The 23150-nt window shown below is 38.7% G+C and overlaps 1 protein-coding gene across 1 annotated transcript in view; it reads right to left on the reverse strand.

The window, feature by feature from the left end:
* Window positions 1-1665: 1665 nt before the first annotated feature.
* kiaa0930 overlaps window positions 1666-23150 on the reverse strand; it is a 21961-nt gene continuing 476 nt past the window's right edge. Inside the window, exons 2-10 of the mRNA XM_023428050.2 lie at window positions 13641-13789; window positions 12081-12185; window positions 11891-11968; window positions 11665-11766; window positions 10353-10493; window positions 9450-9638; window positions 8712-8871; window positions 7746-7901; window positions 1666-5113 (exon numbers count right to left, since the gene is read on the reverse strand). Coding sequence (XP_023283818.1) covers window positions 5073-5113; window positions 7746-7901; window positions 8712-8871; window positions 9450-9638; window positions 10353-10493; window positions 11665-11766; window positions 11891-11968; window positions 12081-12185; window positions 13641-13789 — 1121 coding nt within the window. The 3' untranslated portion in view covers window positions 1666-5072. The remainder of the gene's footprint in view (window positions 5114-7745; window positions 7902-8711; window positions 8872-9449; window positions 9639-10352; window positions 10494-11664; window positions 11767-11890; window positions 11969-12080; window positions 12186-13640; window positions 13790-23150) is intronic.

Genomic DNA, 23150 nt, shown 5'->3' on the forward strand with positions numbered 1-23150 from the left:
ATCCACACACACACACACACACACACTTGTACTTAACTCCTGGTAAATCAGCTGTTCCATCACAATGAATTGGTCGTCATACTGTGAAATCTTTTAGTTTGAAATCAGAAGCAGGTCGTTGGCGTCGGCGTCGGCGACCACATTCCTCCTCCGACGCTGCTGCTGCTGTTTGATCAGAGACGGAAGGTGTGTCGATCAGCCTCAGTGTTTCACGAGTCGTCCTTCGATCTTTACCACTGAGTTTCTTTGGGGAAAGCTCCAAATAAAGGTCCAGTCGATTTGGTTTTACAAATTAAATACCTGCAGTAACAGTTAATGTTTTAATGAACGTGTCGAGGATGTCGAGCCGAGCGTCTGCTGAGTCTGGTTTCTGTTTTTTTTTTGGCTCTGGAAACTATTTATTGTGTCGGCAGGAATCGTTTCTCTCACTGATGGAACCTCGTGTGAATGTTTCTGAGCGCCGCGTGGAAGGAAGTGTTTTATTTTTGTTGTTTTTCTGTCAACATGGACTCTGTTGTTTTCCAAGTGTCCTTTGTGTGGCCTTCGGTCCGGCCGTCGAGATGAGGCATGCTGTCATCGTCTGAGAACATTTGTAAAGACATTTTATTGGGGAATAAAAGGAAACAAACCAACTCGACTGCTGCTTTTTAATTTCTGTCTCTTATTTTTGATTCCAGCTCCATGTGCGATTCACTTCCTGGTTCTGTTGTGGTCCGTCTTTCTCAGGAGGAGAGGTTTAGGAGCTGCACCAGAACCAGACAGGAAATGATCTTGATTTAATGTCGTAATAATTCAGGGTTTAAAACGTGTCAGAAGTTAATGGGAGTTTTGTATCGAAGGTAGTTTCCTTCACATTAATCAAATTAACAGATTAAAAAAATTCAATTGGAAAAGATGAAAATTAAATATTGAAACGAACAATAAAACGTTATTCTTTTATCCTCCATGTGGCTTCATGACGATGTCGTCCTCCATCTTGGCTCAGATCAGGTGATTGTGATGAAATGAAGTGACTTTAATGACCCTCTGACTTTTCCTCTAGCGCCACCATCAGGTCACATTTAATGTAGAAACCAAACTAAGAACATTCGCAGCAGGTTTTTATTATTAACTAGACCCTGAAACATGATGATAATGTGATTGTTGCTGCTCTGGTACCAAAGAAACTGCAGCTCCTGGGGTTTGGATATTACACAATATTAATATTCTGGTTAATTGTTCAGACTGAACTCTTCTCCTACAGTGCAGTGAACAGAGATGGAGGAGCTGCTCACGTCTGGAAATGATTCAAATTTAATTTAATTAGCAACAGAAATGAATAATTAAAGATCTTTAGAAAACAAATAAAAATCTTTCGACATGTAGACGTCTGTGATGAGTTTATGTGACAGTGATGATCCAGCATGTTTATCCTCATGTCCACGTTATAAAGACTCTGGTACTGAAGCTGTGTTTGTCTCCGTGACCAGTAACAGAGAAAATAAACATGAGTGTGTTGAATCTCTCAGGTCAGAGAGATTTTAACAGACGAGATAAAAATGTCCTGAAGGTGGCGCCTGAGCAAATATGTTTAAACTTCCTGTGGTGACTGAACTTCCACCTCATGTTCTCTGGAAACAAACTGATCATCTTCCTCAGAAACCAGTGAAAACCAGCACACCTCAGTTTTTCTGATAATGTGTATTTCAATAAATAAATACAGGAAAATGTACATAGAGTTTGGAAAGTAAGCAACAGAGGGACGGACTGAAAACATGCACATTAACGTGTCTGTGTACAAAAGCGTGATGAGCGTTAACGTGGCGCCACAACAAAAAGTCTTTAACAAACTATTTTCAAAAAGGTTCTAAAAGCGTTTTACAGTGCAACCTGTCGATTTGCTCATATCAAATGTTTGTCGTTAAAGCAGTCTTTGATCAGCGTGGATACATTCAGCTGGAGGAACTATAAACTACATCATCTTCATCATCATCATCATCATCATCAATAACACTGAAGAGACGAGCAGCGACGACTCGTCCTAACTGAAGGTAACTGAAGTGACCTGTGGAAAACTTCACTGTTCAAACACGACACGCAGAAAAACACTGTGGACGGACTTTGATCGAGGATGGCTTCGTCTCTGAGTGCAAATCAATCACTGATAATATGTGATCAATCACCACAACCGCAGTCAGATCAATGATTCTCATCAAACGTCCAGTTTTAACGTTAATGTTGGAAAACGAGACGCCAGAATCTTCACAGCTGATCACAGACGATCAATCGATTTAACAATTAATTACAACTTTCAACTGATTCAGCCAATAATCAATATTTGTACGTCACGTGCTCCAGATAGTAGAGGAAAATGTGTTTATCATTTAACCAGTAATTAATAATAATTTCACTTCTGCTCACAAATTGTTCCCAGGATCAATTCTTTTTTCAACTTTAGTCATTGATCAGAAGATTTAATCTGGACTTTATTTCTTAATTGAAAGACAAAAAAATGGAGGAAAAAAGTTTTAAATATTTTGAGAAAAATGTAGTTTATATATATAGATATATATATAAAATAATGTATTTATAGACTCATAATATTAGGATTTTATGATTTAATAACGACTTTATTCTTGAAAATCTTTTATCCTAAATATCACCAAAATCATTTTGAGAAAATATTGAAAATTACAAAGTAAAATTACAATTTTGTGAGAAACAATATAACTTTGAAAATGATGAAAATTGACATTTTTAGTCACATAAATTATGAAAATCTGAATTTTAATAAATTTGATAGAATACACTCAGTTTATGAGAGAAACATTGCATTGTGTTTAAAAAAAATGTAAATTGAAAAATAACTTCTTATAAAAATGTTTAATTTACAAAAACGTCATGTTATAAAAAAAACAATTTTAATAACATGACATTTTCTCAAAATACATCTTTACTCTAAAAATGTTAAATTAATCTGTATTTCCCTCCATCAGTCCATATAACTAAGTAATCAGTCGATTAATCCACTCGTTTTTTCCACACTAATCAATGAAGTCATGATCTAACCAAAGAAAACAAAAACATGCTGATTAATTACATCTTTAAATGAAGAAATTTGAATTCCTAGGTTTTGAGACCTTGTGATGGACGTTTGTTATTTTACAGTAACGGTCGTCAGTGACGAGCTGTAAAGATCGCGGCGTCTCTTCTTCGTGACGGATAATAAAACGTTTGTTAAAATGAAAACGACATGAAGAGAAAGACGAAACATGAACGTCACACGGTCAGAATTTAAGGCTTCAGGAGCACAGAGGGAGAAAAACCAGAGGAGTCACTTTAAACATCGACTAACTGAAAACACATCTGTCCACATCTGGATCCAAAATGTCCGCCGGCCCCCGAGTAGATCTTAGATGCAAACAGTTCTGGGCTTTTTCTTCCAGTTTCCCTTTAACATCATGGTCACTGTTGTTTTTCAAGTCTCTTCCAGTTTGTGAGTCGCAGTTGAAACTGAAGCTGGAGCAGTAAAAAGTAAAAAGTAAAAAGTAAAAAGTAAAAAGTCAGAGCTGGGTTTGTGTGATGTGTTTTTTTTTGTCATTTTTCAGTTGGTGGTGAAAAGCCACAGGAGAGAAGTCGACTACAGGACGAACCATCACACAGCTGGACTCGCTTTAAAATGTAGATGTTTGTCTGTCGGTCGAGGTCAGATCCATCTGGAGTTTGTTTTTTAGTTGTTTGAAAATGAAAAAAATAAAATGTGAACGAAGCAGCTCGGGCTCCAAACGAACTGAGACTGAGTTTATTTGTTCTCCTGCGTTTGTTTTTGTCAGTTTTAAACTTCAGTACTTCAACAGAACAAAATAGAACTATGACTATAGAAAATGACTGTGTTCAAGTAGTTATTTTTATAACTGATTCATTATTTTAAGTCGTTATTCCAGTTAAAATATCAATTATTTCCTAGTTACATTTTCTTAAAATGTAGTCAATTTAAGTCATGTAAAAAAATGTCATGTTGTTAAGCTGAAGAACATAAACTAATTGTTTTAAGACTAAATTAATGATTTATTTTATTCAATTAAGTTTAAATACCAATTAGTTGCTGGTTTGTTAAATGTGATCATTGTTGTTAATTCTGGGATTTAGTAATTTTCATGATTGTTTCATCATTTATTAGTTTTTTTGTTTCTTTGTCACATTTCCAATCACACCCAGTTTATGGCCCCAAAATAATCAATAGATTTTCAAAACAATGAAGTCATATAGTGAAGCTGAAGAAAAGAAAATCATTATTTTAAGACTGAATTAATGGTTTATGGTATATTTTGATGTTTAATTAATTAAAATAAGTTGTTGCTGGTTCAGGTTCTTTCATGTGTGATCGTTATTTTAAGTTCTACTAATCAACATGAATTCAAGTTGTGATGAACATTTTTTAATAGTTTTGACATTTCAAAGATTAAATTAATAAAATAATATCTGTTACTTGATGAAAATAACTTGTAACAGAGTCGTGATGATTTTAAAAGTTTATGAAACACGAAGAGATGGATGTGACCTCGTCCTCAGGAACGTTTCCTCTCACACAAAAACACTTGTTACGTCAGACGCAGGTTCCCGCTCACCTGACGTCGTGGCAGATTATTATAATAAAAAAAGAGAAAAGAAACGTCACGACGAGTCGAACAGAAACTGAACGTGTCGTTAAAAGCACAACCTTTAGTCAAGGCGTCTCAGTGAGTAAAGCAGCAGGATATTTACAGGAAAAACACATTCTTCACTTCCTTCCTGGTCAGAGTTCAGCCAATGCCTCTTCACACTGAGGTCATGTGATCCTGACGCCGGGCCCGTTTCCGTGGAGACGACTTTTGACACAGCAGGAACTGAAAAGAAGAAGAGGAGGCACTTCTTGAATGGCTGGTTTGTGTGTGTGTCGTCGTCCCTCCGACAGTGTTCGTGTGTCGTCGTCTCCTCTGACGGTGTTCGGTTGTCGGTCTCTGTCTGGACACCGGGGGGCGCTGCTGTTCGTCTCAGTGGCCTGATGCAGGAGGCACTTGGTAGTGATGCTCTGAGGGGGGAGTCCAGCCCTGCTATGTCATCAGGATGGGCTTCTGCCTCACCTCCAGGATGTCTGACACACAAACACAACAGTGGAAACACAATAGAGATTTCTTAAAGGGCCAGGCACCTAACTGAGTTAATGTAGACATCATTCATGTTTTTAGTTTAGCAAACTCTATTTCCCATTAGCCCTAAACTTTCACAGGCTCAACAGAAGTGGTTAGTTCATGTGTCTGTAGTAACAGTGTTACAGTTGAGTATCGGTGGTTAGTTCACTGACAGACTATACTATGTCATTTTTATGACGTTTTATTTCTTACTATGCTGTTGTTTTAACAACTTTTCATGCCTTACAATACTATGCCATTTTTATGCCGTACTGTACTATGTCATTTTTATGCCTTACTCTGCTATGACGTTTTTATGACTTTCTATGCCTTACTATACTATGTCATTTTTTTGACTTTTCATGCCTTACTATACTATGTTGTTTTTATGCCTTTTTATACTATGTCATTTTTATGACTTTTCATGCCTTACTATACTATGTTGTTTTTATGACTTTTTATGCCTTACTATACTATGATGTTTTTATGACTTTTCATGCCTTACTATACTATGTCGTTTTTATGCCTTATTATACTATGTTGTTTTTATGTCTTATTATACTGTCGTTTTATACTTTGTCCTTTTTATGACTTTTTATGCCTTACTATACTATGTCGTTTTTATGACTTATTATGCCATTACTATACTATGTCGTTTTTATGCCTTATTATACTATGTTGTTTTTATGCCTTACTATACTGTCGTTTTTATGACTTCTTTTGCCCTTCTATGCTATGTCGTTTTTATGCCTTACTATACTATGTCATTTTTATGACTTTTCATGCCTTACTATACTATGTTGTTTTTATGCCTTATTATACTATGTCATTTTTTGACTTTTCATGCCTTACTATACTATGTTGTTTTTATGCCTTATTATACTGTCGTTTTTATGACTTTTTATGCCTTACTATACTATGTCATTTTTATGACTTTTCATGCCTTACTATACTATGTCATTTTTATGACTTTTCATGCCTTACTATACTATGTCATTTTTATGACTTTTCATGCCTTACTATACTATGTCATGATTTATGCCTTACTATACTATGTCATTTTTTTTGACTTTTTATGCCTTACTATACTATGTCATTTTTATGACTTTTCATGCCTTACTATACTATGCCGTTTTTATGCCTTATTATACTATGTCATTTTTTTGACTTTTCATGTCCTTACTATACTGTCATTTTTATGACTTAATACACTACTATACTATGACTTTTTATGCCTTACCATACTATGTCATTTTTTTGACTTTTCATGCCCTACTATACTATGACGTTTTTATGACTTTTCATGCCTTACTATACTATGTCATTATTATGCCTTAATATACTATGTCATTTTTATGACTTTTAGGCCTTAGTATACTATGTCGTTTTTATGACTTCTTTTGCCCTTCTATACTATGTCGTTTTTATGCCTTATTATACTATGTCGTTTTTATGACTTATTATACTATGTCATTTTTATGACTTTTCATACCTTAGTATACTATGTCATTTTTATGACTTTTCATGCCTTACTATACTATGTCATTTTTATGACTTTTCATGACTGAATACAATATGTCATTTTTATGACTTTTCATGCCTTACTATACTATGTCATATACTATGTCATTTTTATGCCTTACTATACTATGTCATTTTTTTGACTTTTTATGCCTTACTATACTATGTCATTTTTATGCCTTACTATACTATGTCATTTTTTTGACTTTTTATGCCTTACTATACTATGTCATTTTTATGACTTTTCATGCCTTATTATACTATGTCGTGATTATGCCTTATTATACTATGTCATTTTTATGACTTTTTATGCCTTACTATACTATGTTAATTTTTTGACTTTTCATACCTTACTATACTATGTCGTGATTATGCCTTATTATACTATGTCATTTTTTTGACTTTTCATGCCTTACTATACTATGTCGTTTTTATGCCTTATTATACTATGTCATTTTTTTTACTTTTCATGCCTTACTATACTATGACGTTTTTATGACTTTTTATGCCTTACTATACTATGTCGTTTTTATGACTTTTCATGCCTTACTATACAATGTCGTTTTCATGCCTTACTATACAATGTCGTTTTTATGCCTTACTATACTCTGTCGTTTTTATGACTTTTTATTTCTTACTATATTATGTCGTTTTTATGCGGTACTGTACCATGTCATGTTTATGACTTTCTATATTATGTCTTTTTTATGACTTTTTATACCGTACTATACTATGACGTTTTTATACCTTTATAGACTTTCTATAGTATAGTATAGTATGTATGGTATAGTAAGGCGCAAAAAACATCATAAAAATGTCATACTATAAAAAGTCATAAAATCATCATAGGCATAAAATCCACATAGTACAGTAAACAAACGTTTTTATAAACAAACTAAACAAACGTCATAATATAGAAAGACACCTCTCATTTCACTTTTCGCATGCAACATTTCATAGCTATAATATTAAAAGTCGCCTTTGTTTTTATGTTGTAAAGTTGTTTGTAACTTTTGTTCTCTATAAATAAAGTTCAGTCTCACAACACAAAAAATCTAGAGTGTGTGTGTGTACCTGTGGTGATGCGGTGCAGTGGCAGCGTGACGTAGGTCAGGTGTGAGTACAGCAGGAAGTAGTCATCGGCTCGGTTCAGTTTGAGCCAGGAACCGACCAGAGAGCGTCCGGTCCCCGACAGAGAACGAGAGCGAAGGTTGGTGGTAGTGTGAAGATCTGGACACAAAGACACAAAACACCCATCATGCAACTGGACCACCTGGACCCATCAAATAAAGTTTTACCAAATCTGAATCTGAATCGGTCAAGATGAAATTATTTGTTTAAAAACACACAAGCAATTTTTTGAAGATTATTCTTATCAAATATTCTGAGGTTTTGTTTCATGTTTTTCCCCTTTTTGAAAAATAATATGTATTAACACATATTGTGTTTGTCCAATTTGTGTTTTCTTTCACTTTTTCCATCTGTTTCCATCTTTTATTTGAAACCTCATCACAAACTCATTTTAAATTCCAATCGAAATCACAGTCACCAAAATGTCACACTGTATGTCGAGTCAAATGAGTCAAAATGATGTTTGAACGTCATAGACACGTAGAACAAGCTGATGCAGAATAAAAAATTTCTACAAAATAACAACTCCAAAACATCTTATTTTCAGGCTCATATCATCAGTGTTGAATATCTTTTGTCTGAATATTTGACTGTGACATCGGCAGGATATGATGAATCTTGCATTGAGATATACGGTATATATATATATATATATATATATATAAAAGACCTGTTTGGGTTTAAATGTTGTTTTCCTTCAGTTCAATAAAGTTTTGGGAACTTTAATCCTGTGTGTTTTTTTTCTCAGACATGAAATTTTTTCCTGTTTGGTTCCAGTAAACAGCTGTTGGTTTACAGACGATCATTTATATATTTTATAAACTTTCCAGTGATGAAGCTAAAAACAGACACAGACTAATAATAGAGTAAAACCAGTCCAACCAGTCTGACCAGTCTGACGCCTCTCACCTTCGTCTTCCTCCTCCCTGAAGAACTCTTCACTGTCGTTGGCGGAGTGAGACTTCTTCATCTCTGCGATTCGGTTTCGGGGCATCTTACGCCTCAGAGACGGAGAGAAGAAGGAGGGACGGTTCCTCTCCGGGGTCGGAGGCGTGCTGAAGGACGTCACCTGCAGGGAAACAGGAAGTTAGAACATATTCAATAGAGCATAGATGATGATTTATAGCCTCAGGCTTTTAATATTTAAATTTTATTTCCAATGTTGCTTTTTGGTTTTTGTTTTTCCGAACAAAGACATTTTGTTCGTGACGTCAGATCAACAGTCAGTCACTTCCTCTGTGAGATACATCTGCAGGACAGACTGTTAAATGATGCATAATGCAGTCCAGCAGCATTTATTATTGATCGTGACCTGGTTTCATCTCTTTGTGTGGAGCTTTGTACGAGTCTCTGTGCTGTTTACAGACACTCTGGGATTTTCAGTTTCTGCAGGAAACCACAGACAAAAGAAGTGAAACCAGACTCTTTAACCGACACATGGGAAGTTCGGAGTTCCTTTAAAGAGGACTTCATAACTCAACCTCAGACTTGATTTGAAACCAGCAGAGAATAAAAATCAATGTTAGAATCTTCGTCAACTAACTACAGAAAATTCAACATGAATATTTCTTCTTTGACCAACAACAACATAAAAACATCAGGTGATAAAATCCACTTTACACCGTCTACTTGTTTTTATGTCCTCACCCTCTCGTGCATGGGGGACACCTGGTCCTCCTCGGTGCCGCAGGGGGAGGTGTCACCTGTCGGGACCCTGCTGACGGCCATCTCGGCGTGACCTTTGCCCTGCGGACCCTTCATTCTCACAAACTCCATGTTGTTGTACTTGTAGAAGCCGAACGACATCCGCTGAGCCATCTTAGCAGCTACGCTCACCTGCAGGGCGGAACAGGCTCATGAGCGGCTAACGTCAACGCAGCAGTCAATTAAGCATTGTAGCATTTAGCATTGTAGCATTGCATTCATTAAATTGGGATTTAATTATATTGGACTAAAGACTTGAGGTCACATCGTTTGTTTGGTTTTTCAAGGAGTAGCATGCTAACATGCTTTGAGCTAAAGTTAGCATGTTAATATTCACCATGTTAGCATGATATACATTAGCATTATATTTTGTGGTATTGTGCTCTGAACTGCTTTTCGAGGAGTAGCCCACTAACATGCTCTGAGCTAAAGTTAGCACGTTAACATGCTAATATTTAGCATGTTAGCATGATATATAGTAGCATTATATTTTGTGGTATCAAGCTCTGAAGCGCTGCACAAAAAATTAGAAGGAAAAATATATTTTCTTTGATTGAAGTTTACTACTTTACTGATTTGAAGGTAACTGAAGATTAAGTTATCAGCTTCTTCCTGAGCTTTTGACATCATTTCATGGTCTTCCTCAGCAGATGTTTTCCAAGGTTGAAAGGATTAATTAATTGGATTAGATTAATGTGTATCAGAAATTAGTGTCCAGTACATTAGCATTTCAGCCTTACGATAGCCTCAGTTTACTTTACGTTAGCATTAGCATCCTTTACTGCAGAGCCACAGACTGAGCTGCAGCTCTGCAGCGAGTCCTGGTCTCAGACTGCGGCCTCTCACCCGGTTGTCGTAGACCTTCTTCAGCGCCTCGTAGCGGATGGAGCCCTGGAAGATGACGCCCTGGAAGGTGTTGCTCTTGTCGCTCGCCACCAGCTCCACACAAACCATCTCCCCCTCCCCCACCGTCATGTCGCTGAACACCTGCACAGACACAACGGCAACATTCAGACCTCGACCTTCACCTTCTGTCAGTTATTAACAGGGAAATGAACAGAAACAGAGTCGGCTGCTCCAAACACCGTCCATTGATTTCCTCCCTGCAGAGAAATGTGTGTTGCTCCTGTAAAAGCAGGTGTTAGAGCAGGAGCGGGTTTTAAATGGAGTGAAGAAGCATCAGGTCACAGATCATTATACCTGCAGCACCAGCTCCACCTGACCCCCGACCAGCTGATACTGAGGTGGTTTCATACAGGAAGTCACCCAGAGAAAAACATGTGATTCTTTATTGAACTGAAACGTTAGAGAGAGTTTTAATTTCTGGAAATATCTTTTAGGAAAAAGGTTTGTAACGTGCTGAAACAAATATCAGGTCATAAGTGCATATGTTATTATTATAATGTGGTATTTGAATTCATTTCTATGGAAGACGTGTGAAGTAATTTTCAAATAAATCCAAATGTTGAAGATTTTTTGTCAATAAAGATTTATGTGAAAAAATAATAATAATAATAAAAATATTAATGTATATTTGGAGGCGGGCTCAATAAAAATCTTTGTGGCTCAGTAAGAGTTCTGATGTCCTTCTGACCCTTCAGAATAAAAGCGGAGAGTAATCAGAACAGTCTGAAAAACCAAGTCCAGATGTTTTCAGTCTATTGCTGTAAATACTTCATCATGTGATTATTTTATATTACAAGTACAAGTTATTGATTATTTTAAGTCAATCACATTTTGAAGTGATTAGAATATTAACAATGAGCAGGTTTTGAGGCTGCAGAGTTCAAACAGGAAGTAAACAGTAAGTTTACTCCCACTATTCTCCCATAATGCACAAAGGAAACGGACACAGCTTCAATCACAGCTGGACAACATTAAGACAGACAGCAGACAGATGTTTGACAGCTGCAGGGTCACCACATCTGTCTCTTCCTGGACCCTCGACTCAGAGAAACTGAATTTTAATGATTTTAATCAGAAACAATGACGAGCTGCTGCTTTTCGTTGCGAGCTGGACGTTTGCAGGTTTTGGTTTTCCTGGTTGAACAAAGACATTTACAGACGTCGCCTCCTTCAGTAACAATCAGCAGGTGACAGACTAATGATCGTGTCCCGTGTTGAAGAAACAGGTGTCATGTGATGCGTGTGTCGTTACCTCCTCAAAGTTGTCAATCATGAAGAAGATGTTGGGGTAGCTCATCTTGGACTCCTCTCCTTTACTGTCCATGGCGTGTTTAGACGGAGAGGCGAACACTTCCTGTGAGGGGAGGAGACACAGACACAACATCATGAGGCTCCGCTGGGATTAACGAGTCCTGCTAACGAGGTCGTTAACGTCCTGCTGCGCTGAGACGACTCAGTGCCGCAGGTGTGTTTCTCACCTGACACTTCTTCTTGTGGATGTGGATGTCTCCTGCGTCTGAGCGCGTGCAGACGGCGCACGTCACCACGTAGTCCAGCTGGAAGACAGAGGATGACATCACAACACTGACATCACTGCTTTTTAATCATCATCATCATCATCATCATCATCATCATCATCATCATCATCATCATCATCATCATCGTCACCTTCTGCAGGATGAGGTTCAGGTAGACGCTCTCCTCCCAGTCGATGTCGGGGTCTCCGAGGCCCGGCAGCTTCTTGGAGTCCCTCCTGTAGACCTCCACCTCCACCTGCAACAGATCACTTCCTGGATCAGGACCACGACACACTGATTGGCTGATTGGATAAGCAGGTGCACAGGTGTTCTTAATAAAGTGCTCGGTGGTGAAACAGAACAGATCCGACAGCGACGTCGCCTCTGAGGAGTGTGTGTGTGTGTGTGTGTGTGTGTGTGTGGGGGGGGGGGTCAGTCTCAGTTCAGGTGCGCAGGGACCAGGACTCTGGACGCCACCTGTCTCTTCAGTTAACATCAGAGGGGGGGTCAGACTCAGGTGAGAGGCTGTGACTCCTCCTGATCTCAGAACCAGAACGAAGAAAAACCAACAGATTTTCTGCTTGTTGTCGAGGGAATCATCAGTTATTATTACAGAGTTATTATTATTTTTAAGATTTTAAAATATCTTTTTAATATTATATTCCATTTATCTGTTTGTTTGCATCCTTTGAATTGATTTATATTAATATCATATTATCATATCATTAAATATTATTTTTCAAAATTTAATTTTCTGCAACTTTATGTAAATTACTTTGAGTTCAAGCTCATGTATGAAAGACACTGTGCAAATAAAGATTTTATTATTATTATTATTATTATCATCATCATTATCATTATTGTTATTATATAAACTGTATATAATATATTATTAGTATTAATATATTTATATTTGCTCATGTATTTGACATTTGAAGCAAAAGTAAAACGCTCACACTGACTCATGTTACACACTCGTTAAAAAAAAATCCTAGTCAGCTGTTTTTAATCTTCTCATCATCATCATCATCATCATCATCATCACACATCTGACATCTGTTTCTCTGAACCATCAGATGAAGATGACGATGATGATGATGATGATGATGATGATGATGATGATGGGGCTGTTAACTCAACATGGACAAGTAACAATAATGTGTAACCATGGCAACCAGAGACAGAGGGGGATGTAGGACAAACTACAAAAGGCAGACAGAGTCTGAGCAGACGACGCCCAAAGAATGTAATTATATAGAGAAGAAGAAGAGGAGGAGGAACCAGACCTTCATCACACAGGCAAAGTACAACAGATCTCAGATCTGACGTTCGGTTCTGAGTCTGGAAACGTTTTGGATCCGTCAGAGAAACAAAGTGAGTTTCATTTTAAATTCTTTGTTTTATTTGTTCCTTCGTTTAAATGGTGAAAACTTTTATTCCAGGAAACAACATGAAGGTTTATAAAGAATTTTATTTCTGAAACTTTTATTTATTTCTTTGTCATTTTTACTTTCTTTAATTTTGATTATTTTCTTCTTCTTCTCCTGTGTTTCTCTCTTTATTTGATCTCTTTCATTCTTTTATCTTATTTCTCTTCTTTTTTTAACCAATACATGTGATCTCAGATCAGCTGTTTGTTTCAGGTTATAACAGGTGGATTTTACAGTTATGGACTCTGGATCAGTGGAAAGAGTAAAAAGCGTCTCGTCACCTTCTTGCCCTCGGTGTTGTCGGCGCTGACGTACGACAGCTTCCTGCGGACGTAGAACAGCATGTCGTCCTGGCGAGGAGCACACTTCTCCATGAAGTAGGTGGAGAACATCCAGGTCCAGAACACGATGCGGTCATCCTTAAAACAGCCTGAAGACACAAAACACACGAAGAAGAAAAATCCTTCAACATCCACAAACATCTGCAAACCAACAGCTTCTAAATATGAATCTAATATTCTGACAAAGTTTTTACTGATTCTGAACTTCTGAATAAAAACAAAGAAAAAGTTTCAGTTTTACAATCTGTTATTGAATCTGTTCCGTCTTCAGTCTCTTCTTCCTCTTAAAGAAAAACACAGAAGAAGAAAACACACGCCGATAAAGTGAAATGTAGTTTTTCAGGAGGAACCAGAGTCCTGAGTTTAACTCTTTATCTCCTGTCCGTCAGGAAGCAGGAAGTCGGACTGCTGCCGGTGTCACGGCACGTTCTGTTTTTTCTGGTACTTTCATCTTTTCTAATTCACATCACCAACTGTGTGAAGTTTTATCTTTTGTTGCACAAAACATTTTAAATTAGTTTTGTGACTGAATGAAATAAACATCATCAGCGGAGCCTCGACAGAACTGAAAGGAAAGCGTTCCAGGTTCAGACCTCGTGTATTCTCTTTCATTTTTAACTTTTAATGAACTTTAATGAATTATTATATTAATTAAATGATTTTGTTGAGGTCTCTCTCTGTGCGCTATAGGCCTGAGGGAAGCAGATGCTCTAACAGGAAGTTTAACTTAATGCCATGTCATCCTCTGCCTGGTTGCCTGGCAACAGTTGCCAGGCGGCTGGCAGGTGTCTTAGGCTGGAAAAAGGTAGCGGAGCGGGGAAGGGGTGGTCGAGCAGCAGACGAGTGTCTTTATGATCTGATATCTCATGGTGTTTGATCACTCTTCAAAATAAGAGCGTTTGAGGATGAGTGAGTGCAGCGACGCAGCAGCGTGTGAATCATCTGCCAGACGTTTTATTGGCCGTAAAGAGAAATGACCTCAGAGCTGAGGCCGCAGCAGAATAATGGAAGAAGGAATTGTAATTTTAGAGTCTGACGTCACTCGTCATGTGATCAGACTTTAAACTCAAATCACAGTCATGGACATTTTAAACTGTTGAGTTCTGACTGACCATAAAAACATGCCAGTTGTTTTCACAGCTGGCAGACTGTACGTGGTGATCCAGGTTATATGAGACGAACTAATGTCCCTCAGTTATGTTGGTTCAGGTCATGTGACTGTGCTGCTGCCATTTCACCATGGCAACACATTTAACTCAAGAAAACATTCTGGTTAAAGAATAAAAGGATCAAAAGATCCTGTAATGATTTTAACAGTAAAACAGGAAGTGGTTCAACCTGGGGAAAGATTGATTCATTATTTATTTTGAAGGTTCAACCACGTTGTCCAAAACTGATCCATAAAAAAACACTATTGCCAAAATAAAGCGCCTTCCTCCTCTGAAAACCAACTGGCTTCCTGCCATTGTTTCATAATAAAAGTCCTAGTCTGCAGTATTAGTACTTTCAACAGAAGAAGGTGAGTTTAGCTCAGTGTCATTGACACGTTTAGGACGGGCTGTACTAAGTTCAGAACCTGTACCAGGATCAGCTGCTGCACAACGTCAGGACTAACTGACTTGACTTGATCAGAGCTGCGACTCAGTGACGAGACACGAGGAGCAAGAAGAAGAAAAACTCCAGATCAGGAGGATTTATATTTCACTGAACTGATGAGAACAAGATGCTGGAGGTAAAATCAAGAAGAATGAAGAGAAAAGGAAGGAAAGGAAACTCGTCTATTGGCAAATTCATTTAATTTCACAGACACAAAGTGAATTATTTTGACTTAATGAGGAAATTAACCTCGTTTTCTTTGATCGGCTCCAGTTGTAATTTAATTGTGGAAACACCTGAGCTTCAGGAGAAGGTCGTCGTGTTGAAATGTATTTCACAGAATGAATTCACAAACTAAAAAGAGACAGTGATATCAGAATCCAGAGGTGCTAGTTATTAATTATTGATTTGTTCTGCTGTTACAGTCTCAGTCGCTCTGGTCCCTGAAGGAGGATCTCTAACTATTTATTCCACCTGAGACAAATAGAAAACTGTGGCTGCTCCCGGCTGGTTCTGGTTCTGGAGTCTGTCCATCAAACCAGAACCATCATCAGGAGTGTGAACAGCGGGTCAGTCTGCTGCAGTGGAGCTCTTCACATTTCACACCACATCTTCCCGTCTCGGCCGGCGGCCAACCAGAGACAGGAAACGACCTCTGGCCTCCGTCCAGTCACACTTGGCGGGAAGGCTTTTCTCCTCAGACGGAGGTGAGTCAGAACAACACCTGCTGCTGAGGAGGAGGAGCTCCCACAAACCTGCAGCCGTCACTGGACATCAGAGAGGTGGTTCTGATCACTGATACCAGTACTGGTAAAGGTTCTCCAAGTCTGTGGAACTGGAGGGATAAACAGTGTTCTTCCAAAACATGTTCCTTCTTGTTCTTCAAACACCTAAACAACCTCTACAGTGTTCCTTAGAATCTGATGGACCCCTGGAACCTCGTCAACGACCACCAGAACCATTTAAAGGGCTAAAATCTCCTTAATCAACAACAGAACCACCTAAAGCACCTTTAGAACCTTTTCAATGACCACTAGAACCACCTGAAACCACCCAAAGGACTTCTAGAACATACTCAATGACCACTAGCACATCTAAAAGGTTCTCTAGGATCTCCTCAGTGACCACAAGAACCACCTAAAAGGATCTTTAGAACCATGTTATTGGCTGCTAGAACCTTCTACAAGACTACACACAGCCTTAACTACAAACTACAACAAGCTAAAGAACAACTAGAACCTCCTATAGGAGTCTTAGAACCTCCTGATTGACCACTAGTACCATTAAAGCACCTCTAGAACCTTGTTACTGACCGTTAGAACCTTTTAAAAACAACAGACACAACATAAACTACAAACCACAGACTAGAAGAAGCTAAAGAACTAGAACCATCTCCTCAGTAACTACCAGCAGCAGCTGTAGACGCCTCCTGAAGAACCTCTACGTCGCGGCCAGGACCAACTGTTGGCCGTGGTTCACCTTGAAGACGCTGATGAGCCTCAGTTGTTTTATTTTGGTTCATTTGGCCTTGAAAGACTCAGTTTTTAGAAAAGGCGTTGAGCATCTTCCTCTTGGATCTCTCCTGCTCGTGTCTCAGTGTTTGTCGACCCAGACTGAAGCAGAGAACCGAGGAACGGTTCTGCAGCAGCTTCACAGACGTTGATAAAAGTCCTGTTCTATTTATAGCTGCGTATCTCATTTTAAAAATACATCAACTGTGTTATGAAGCCCGGCGCACTATCACTCATCATCTGATGAAAGTGAACTGAATCGCCCAAAATCTCTCTCTGCCGGCGCCGGGAACAAATATCATGAGCCGTGTTCGGCTGGTGGATTCTTTATGACGGTTATATAATCCTCCGCTCAGTCGAAGCTCCAACGACCCGGAAGAAAGGAGGAACAAAGGGACGGGTGGAGGCTGCGGTGGATGGTGACTGAGTCATCGAGGTTAAAGTTTAAACTCCACAGTCGTGAGTCAAACATGTTCACACTAATTCAGTATTTAGTGTATTTCATTTACTCTGACAGATTCAAGTCAACAACAGTATAAATGTTATTTAGCTGTTGTTCCACTTCAGCCTCCAGAACAGATTCAGTTCTGTCTGTCATACGTTCTCCACGTCTGTGGAGCTCATCTTAAGGTCCACAAGAACCACCTGCACCGCCCTTAGAACCTCTGGGACAAATAAAACTGCAGGACTCCAACAACCTCCTAAAGAACCAACAGAACAACCTAAAGGTTCTTCAGAGCGTCCTGAATTTGATTTAAATGCACCGATGAAGAACATGTTAAAATGAGAACATTTATTTCCAACACAAACCCAAGATGTTGAAAAACAGACATAACACATGTAACTAGCACGACTGAAAACAGTTAAAGCACGTAGAACCTCTTCAGTGACAACTGCTAATAAAACTCCTATGATCCCGAGAACCCACTAAATGACAGAACCACCTAAAGGACCTTGAAACTTAACAAAAAACATCTAGAACCCATCAAACTGCCTATTTATTCTTTAGGTTTGAGCTTCTGAAGGTGAGTGATCACTTGTGAATGTGTTGAGTATGTGAGCAGATCATTGTGCTGCTTCACAGTCAGACTGGAAACGAGGTTCCCGCCGCTTTGAGGCGACTGTGATCATGTGACTGTCGTCATGTGTTCACTGGGTGAATCAATGAATCGTCCTGTTCTCGTCTCAGTATGTGACCGTCTGAAATGAACCGATGACACGCTGCAGGTTTTAACATGAAGACGTCACACGGATCAGAGTCTCCCTGAGGCCGTCTCCTCGCGGCGGCGCCGGCTAATCCAGATTTAGACATTAGCTCACGTGGTGTCGGTCCGTTACAGCTGCTTTTTATTCTGGGTTCATTCTTTAGCTTCGGATCAAACCCAAAGACCTGAACCACAGTTCAGTCTCTTCACAATGTGTGTGACATGTCACAACTTCCACACTCAGATATCATATTTATATATATTTGTATGTATAAATGAATCATCTTTCACACACTAAGAAATGCCGAGTTATTCTAACAACCGGTCTGCACGATGCTCCAGTCCGCCATGTTTGTGCAGCTCAGGCTCCAAAAGAAAAACTATAAGAAACATGAATCTGAAATGAATTTTATACATTTTAAATGTATTGGAACTTATAGATGGATATTTTTTGGTTGTACGATAAAAGAACAGCTGTTTGTTTAACAACAAATTTAATTGAATTTGAGCATTAACAGCAGAAGTCGACCGACATTAAATAAGTCTTTAATGACTTTAACACAACGCTGCTGTTAAAGCGTCCGGCGGCCGGGTCGCTCCCTCCGTGACCCGCAGTAACCCGGGTCGGGTTGTTTTTCAGAGTGTGTATTACATATATTTACTTCCTCACTGTTACCTGAGCAGTCACACAAACAGACTGTACAACAAACAGATGGGAGGCCTCCTTCTGTCTGATGTCCTACACACACACACACACACACACACACACACATACACACACACACACACACACACACACACACACACACACAGTCAGATCTTTTTACAGTAGAGTGTCACTCGGTCTCTACCTGCGTCTATCGATCCAGCTGCATCTACTGTGTGCGAGCGAGCGGCGAGCTGCAGCAGATTAAAGCTGCAGACTGGTGTCAGTGTATTTATAGCAGAGCCGTGTGTCTCTGGTGTATCAGGAGGTAATTAAACCTGAATCATTGATGTTCGTCTCGTCTGCTCCTGTTTCAGCTGCTTCTTAAAAAAGGTCGTCACCAAGTTACAGGAAGATTTTACATAAACGTCTGAAACAAAAGTCTGTGTTTAAAACAGAGAAATAAACTGATCCTGAGGAAGGTGTGATGTTTTACAGGAGGTTAAAGGTCTCCTCCAGTGTAAAGGTGTGTGTACATGTGTAGTGTGATTATAGATCAGCTCTAGCTTCTATATTAATACTGTGAAAGTATCAAAGCCTCAGTCCACAGAGAAATGCACACAGCCTGTATTCAGAAACTGAGCCTTAAAACCAGCCGTCAGGACTTCTGGAACTTTGTGATGTCACAACAAAGCAGTCACCAAGCCCCGCCCACCTGGACCCACCCTCCAAACCTTGCAGGATTTGGTTTCTCTGAGTGTTTTTACCTGAAATCTGCTAGATTTTAATTGGATCACTCAGAAAACAGTCAGCCAATCAGAAGAGAGGCTCAGAGGTTCATTAAGATGCTGCAAACAAAACTCAGTACTTCCACAATAAAAGCCATCACACATCTCTACTTATGATTCTGTCCTTTGAGCTGCTGGAGGGCTTTTAATGTGAAAATCAGTTGCATTGATGATTAATTTGTAAGCGATGAAAATAACGGACAAAACTACCAAAATAAGAGTCTAGTGGAGTAAAGACCTGAGTCACTGTTGGTGCCGACTGTCAGACTCAGACCTGACTCACTCCCTCAGCCTGTGGAGGACCAACCAAGGACACACACACACACACACACACACACACACACACACACACACACACGCACACACACACACACACACTTCTAACTGCAGTTTCAGCGAAGCATCAAAACACCTGTAACTTACTGACTGTTTTTACCTGCCTGTGAATGATTTACCTGAGACTCTGATCTGTTCCTCCATCTGCTTCTCTTTTTGTATTTCTACTGATAAAGTGTGATTAAAAAAAGTCCTTAAAGTGTCAAAAAGTAAAAATCTGAAGATTTAACAACTCCATGAAAACTGTGAAGACTCCATCTGCTGAGGAAGATCATATACTATGACTGAAAGAACAGCTACTAAATGGACTTTAGGGTGAAACAGTTCTTTCATTGTCGATTAATTTTGTTTATTCATTTTCATTTTGTTCAAAAATCAGATCCATTCAGAAAAGTGTCAGTGCGAGACGATGCTGATCAAACATCCAACCACAAACCTCAGAGACAGAACGCTGCGTTTCTACCAATCAACAGGGTTTTCTGCTGAATTCAGCAAAGAAGAGTTTCACTTCACAGCACAGGCCTCGTCCTTCAGAGAGGTCGGGCTGCGAGAGGATCACCTCATACAGGAAACTGGAGCAGCTGATCTGCAGCAGCAGGTGTCGCAGGAAAAACAAACTGATTTGTGCAAAATTCAATTGTGCTTTTGGTTTAAACCAGGTTCAAATTCACACAGCAGCTACTCAAAGGTGATATTATCATTTAACTAGTGGTTATTGATTCATATCAATTACAGGTGTGACAGAATCTGTGTTTTTACAAATCAACAGAATCAATTCAGTTTGCAGCATCTTATTTTAATTAAATGTTAATAACAGTTTGTTAATTAAACTGGATTCTCAGAATAACAGTTACATTCATTCTTAGGCCTGAAACTTCAGATTATTTTTATTGCTCAACTAAATGTTTAGTTTATAAAATGTCAAAAATAGAGACGACAACTTCCTGGAGTGGAAAAAAATACGTCTTCAAATATCTTTTTCAAAACCAAAGAGATTCAGTCGGTGACGATATAAAAGTGACAAAGAGAGAAAATATTCAAGTGAAGAAGCTGAAAACAGAATAAATAATAATAAAGGACTGAGAGGACACAGGTCCTTCATGTGTTCACCGAGGCTGACGACACAGTAAACACACGCCCATGTGCTGTGATGAAGTCACAGGCTGTGAACAGACTTCTATTGATCTCACCATCAGAACAAACCAGCCACAAAAACAAGCAGCAGGACCGTCTGCAGGGATCTGATTGTATCTGCAGACCACACACACACACACACACACACACACACACACACACACACACACACACAGATAGAGAAACCATCAGCGTGAAGAGGGAGTCACTGCAGGAGATGTAACTACATACCCAGAGCTTTCTATCAGCTGCTTGGTCTTCAGCCTGATTGATAACCAACGATCTGATCAATACAGAGTTCCCCTTCATCAGTCAGATCCCATTAAAACCTGCTGAGTTAAAGGAGGCCGGTTTACCCACGCTGTAATTACCTCAGCGTGTCTTTAACTCCAGGCTGAGACCGGATCACCAACCGGGGCAAAGGGGGAAATGACCCCGAGGCCACAACAGCCCCGAGTTCAGTCCACATCATTTGATTGATCACAAATTTATCAGAAGTCTTCACTCTGAAATAGAATATCCTCATGATATTATCTTGTGCTCCTGGTTTTGTAGAGGAACCAGTTTTAAGACCTGAACTGTTCCAGTTTATGTTGAGCTCAGTTGTTTTATCAAAACACTTCCTGTTTTTATCTGAGTCAATAAGAAACAGTCATAAAACGTCAGGAAGGTCGTGTTATTCCATCACAGCGGAACCGCCACCAGCAATCATTTTCATTATCAATACATCTGACAATTCTTTTCTTAAATAATCGATTGACTGAGTGAATAAAATGTCAAAGAATGGTGAAAAAAAATAATTATTCTTGAAGCTCAAGTAAATATATTTATTTACTAGAAGAGAAAACTGAGACACCAGGAAATATTCACATTTGAGCAACTGGAACCAGTGAATTGTTGGCATTTTTCCATTTAAAGGAGCTATTTGTAAGTTTTACTATAGCTAACTTAGCATAGCTAACGTTAGCATTATCAGCTGTTAATTAACAGTCTTGCCAAAAGCTCCAGCCATTGTTTCATTTACAAGACAAGAGGTTATAATATGTCCTCTGCGCAGCTACTTCTTCAAATAGACTGCACACTGCAGTGACTCGGTATCGGAAAGTGACGACACGGGTTGACCATGTTGAGTGAGCTGGTTAGCATGCTAGCTTCAGTAGAAGAAAGGAAGTGATAGAAATAGAAGAGGTTTGATTTCCACCTCTGGAGATAGAGTAAAGGAATTAAGTTTGATGCTGAACTCACAACGTTTCTTCTAGACTGGTGAGTAAACAGCTGCTAATGCTAACATTAGCTATGTAGCAATAGCAAAACTTATATATAGCTCCTTTAAAACTGGATTTAACTGATTAAATTAATTATGAAAATAGTTGCCAATTCATTTCCTTGATTAATGAACTAATTTGGGGTCTGGGGAAGTAATGACACTAACATGAACAGTGGGGCCCGTCATGAGGAAGTGATTCTACGTCTCTGGAGCAAACCAGAGAATCCTCATCATCTTCATCCCCACATTAAAGTCCACTGCACACGAGTTTCAATATTTACCCAGAAACAACCAGTGCTCCACAGCTGAGACAATTAAATCAGTTCATTCGGATTATTGATTAATCATTTAATCATCAATCAAGTTTCTTTTTAAACTAAAATGTTAAAAATTTTCAAGTTGCAGCTTCTAAAATCTGGGTTTTTGCTAATTTTCTTTTAACTATAATAATAAACTGAAAATCTTTGTTTGTTTGTTGGTCAAACGTTTGAAGACATTCCCTTGACTTATTTACTACTATTATGTTTTATACTTATATAAATAAAAACTACATTGTTACACTAATAAATAAAACTCCTAACTAAGCAGGAATAATAATACTTTACTCCAGGTTTTCTGTGTGTCAGAAACACATTGTGTTTAGAGTTATATTCTAATTCAAATCATAATTATTTAAATTTTGACAGGGCTGCTCTACAAGAGCAGACCCCAGCTTTCAGTGATGAGGGGCCCATTATAGCTGATGTTGTACTTCACTGGTTCCAGTTCATAAACCAGTTGATGTGAAGTGACCCTGTGGCCCCCAGGGGCCTCTGGGTGTCTGGTCTGGCTGCTGATCCAGCCCTGTAATCTCATCTGATCCAGGCCCAACACTGAGGAGTCTTATCCTTAAAGGACAGACTGTTGGATGTAAATACACATGAATCAGATGATGTGAGAATAAATATAAAGTGGGTATAAACCTGGT

This window comes from Seriola lalandi, unplaced genomic scaffold (assembly GCF_002814215.2).
Source record: "Seriola lalandi dorsalis isolate HSWRI2012SDOR001 ecotype SW California unplaced genomic scaffold, Sedor1 jcf7180002054865, whole genome shotgun sequence".
Taxonomy (NCBI): Eukaryota; Metazoa; Chordata; class Actinopteri; order Carangiformes; family Carangidae; genus Seriola; species Seriola lalandi.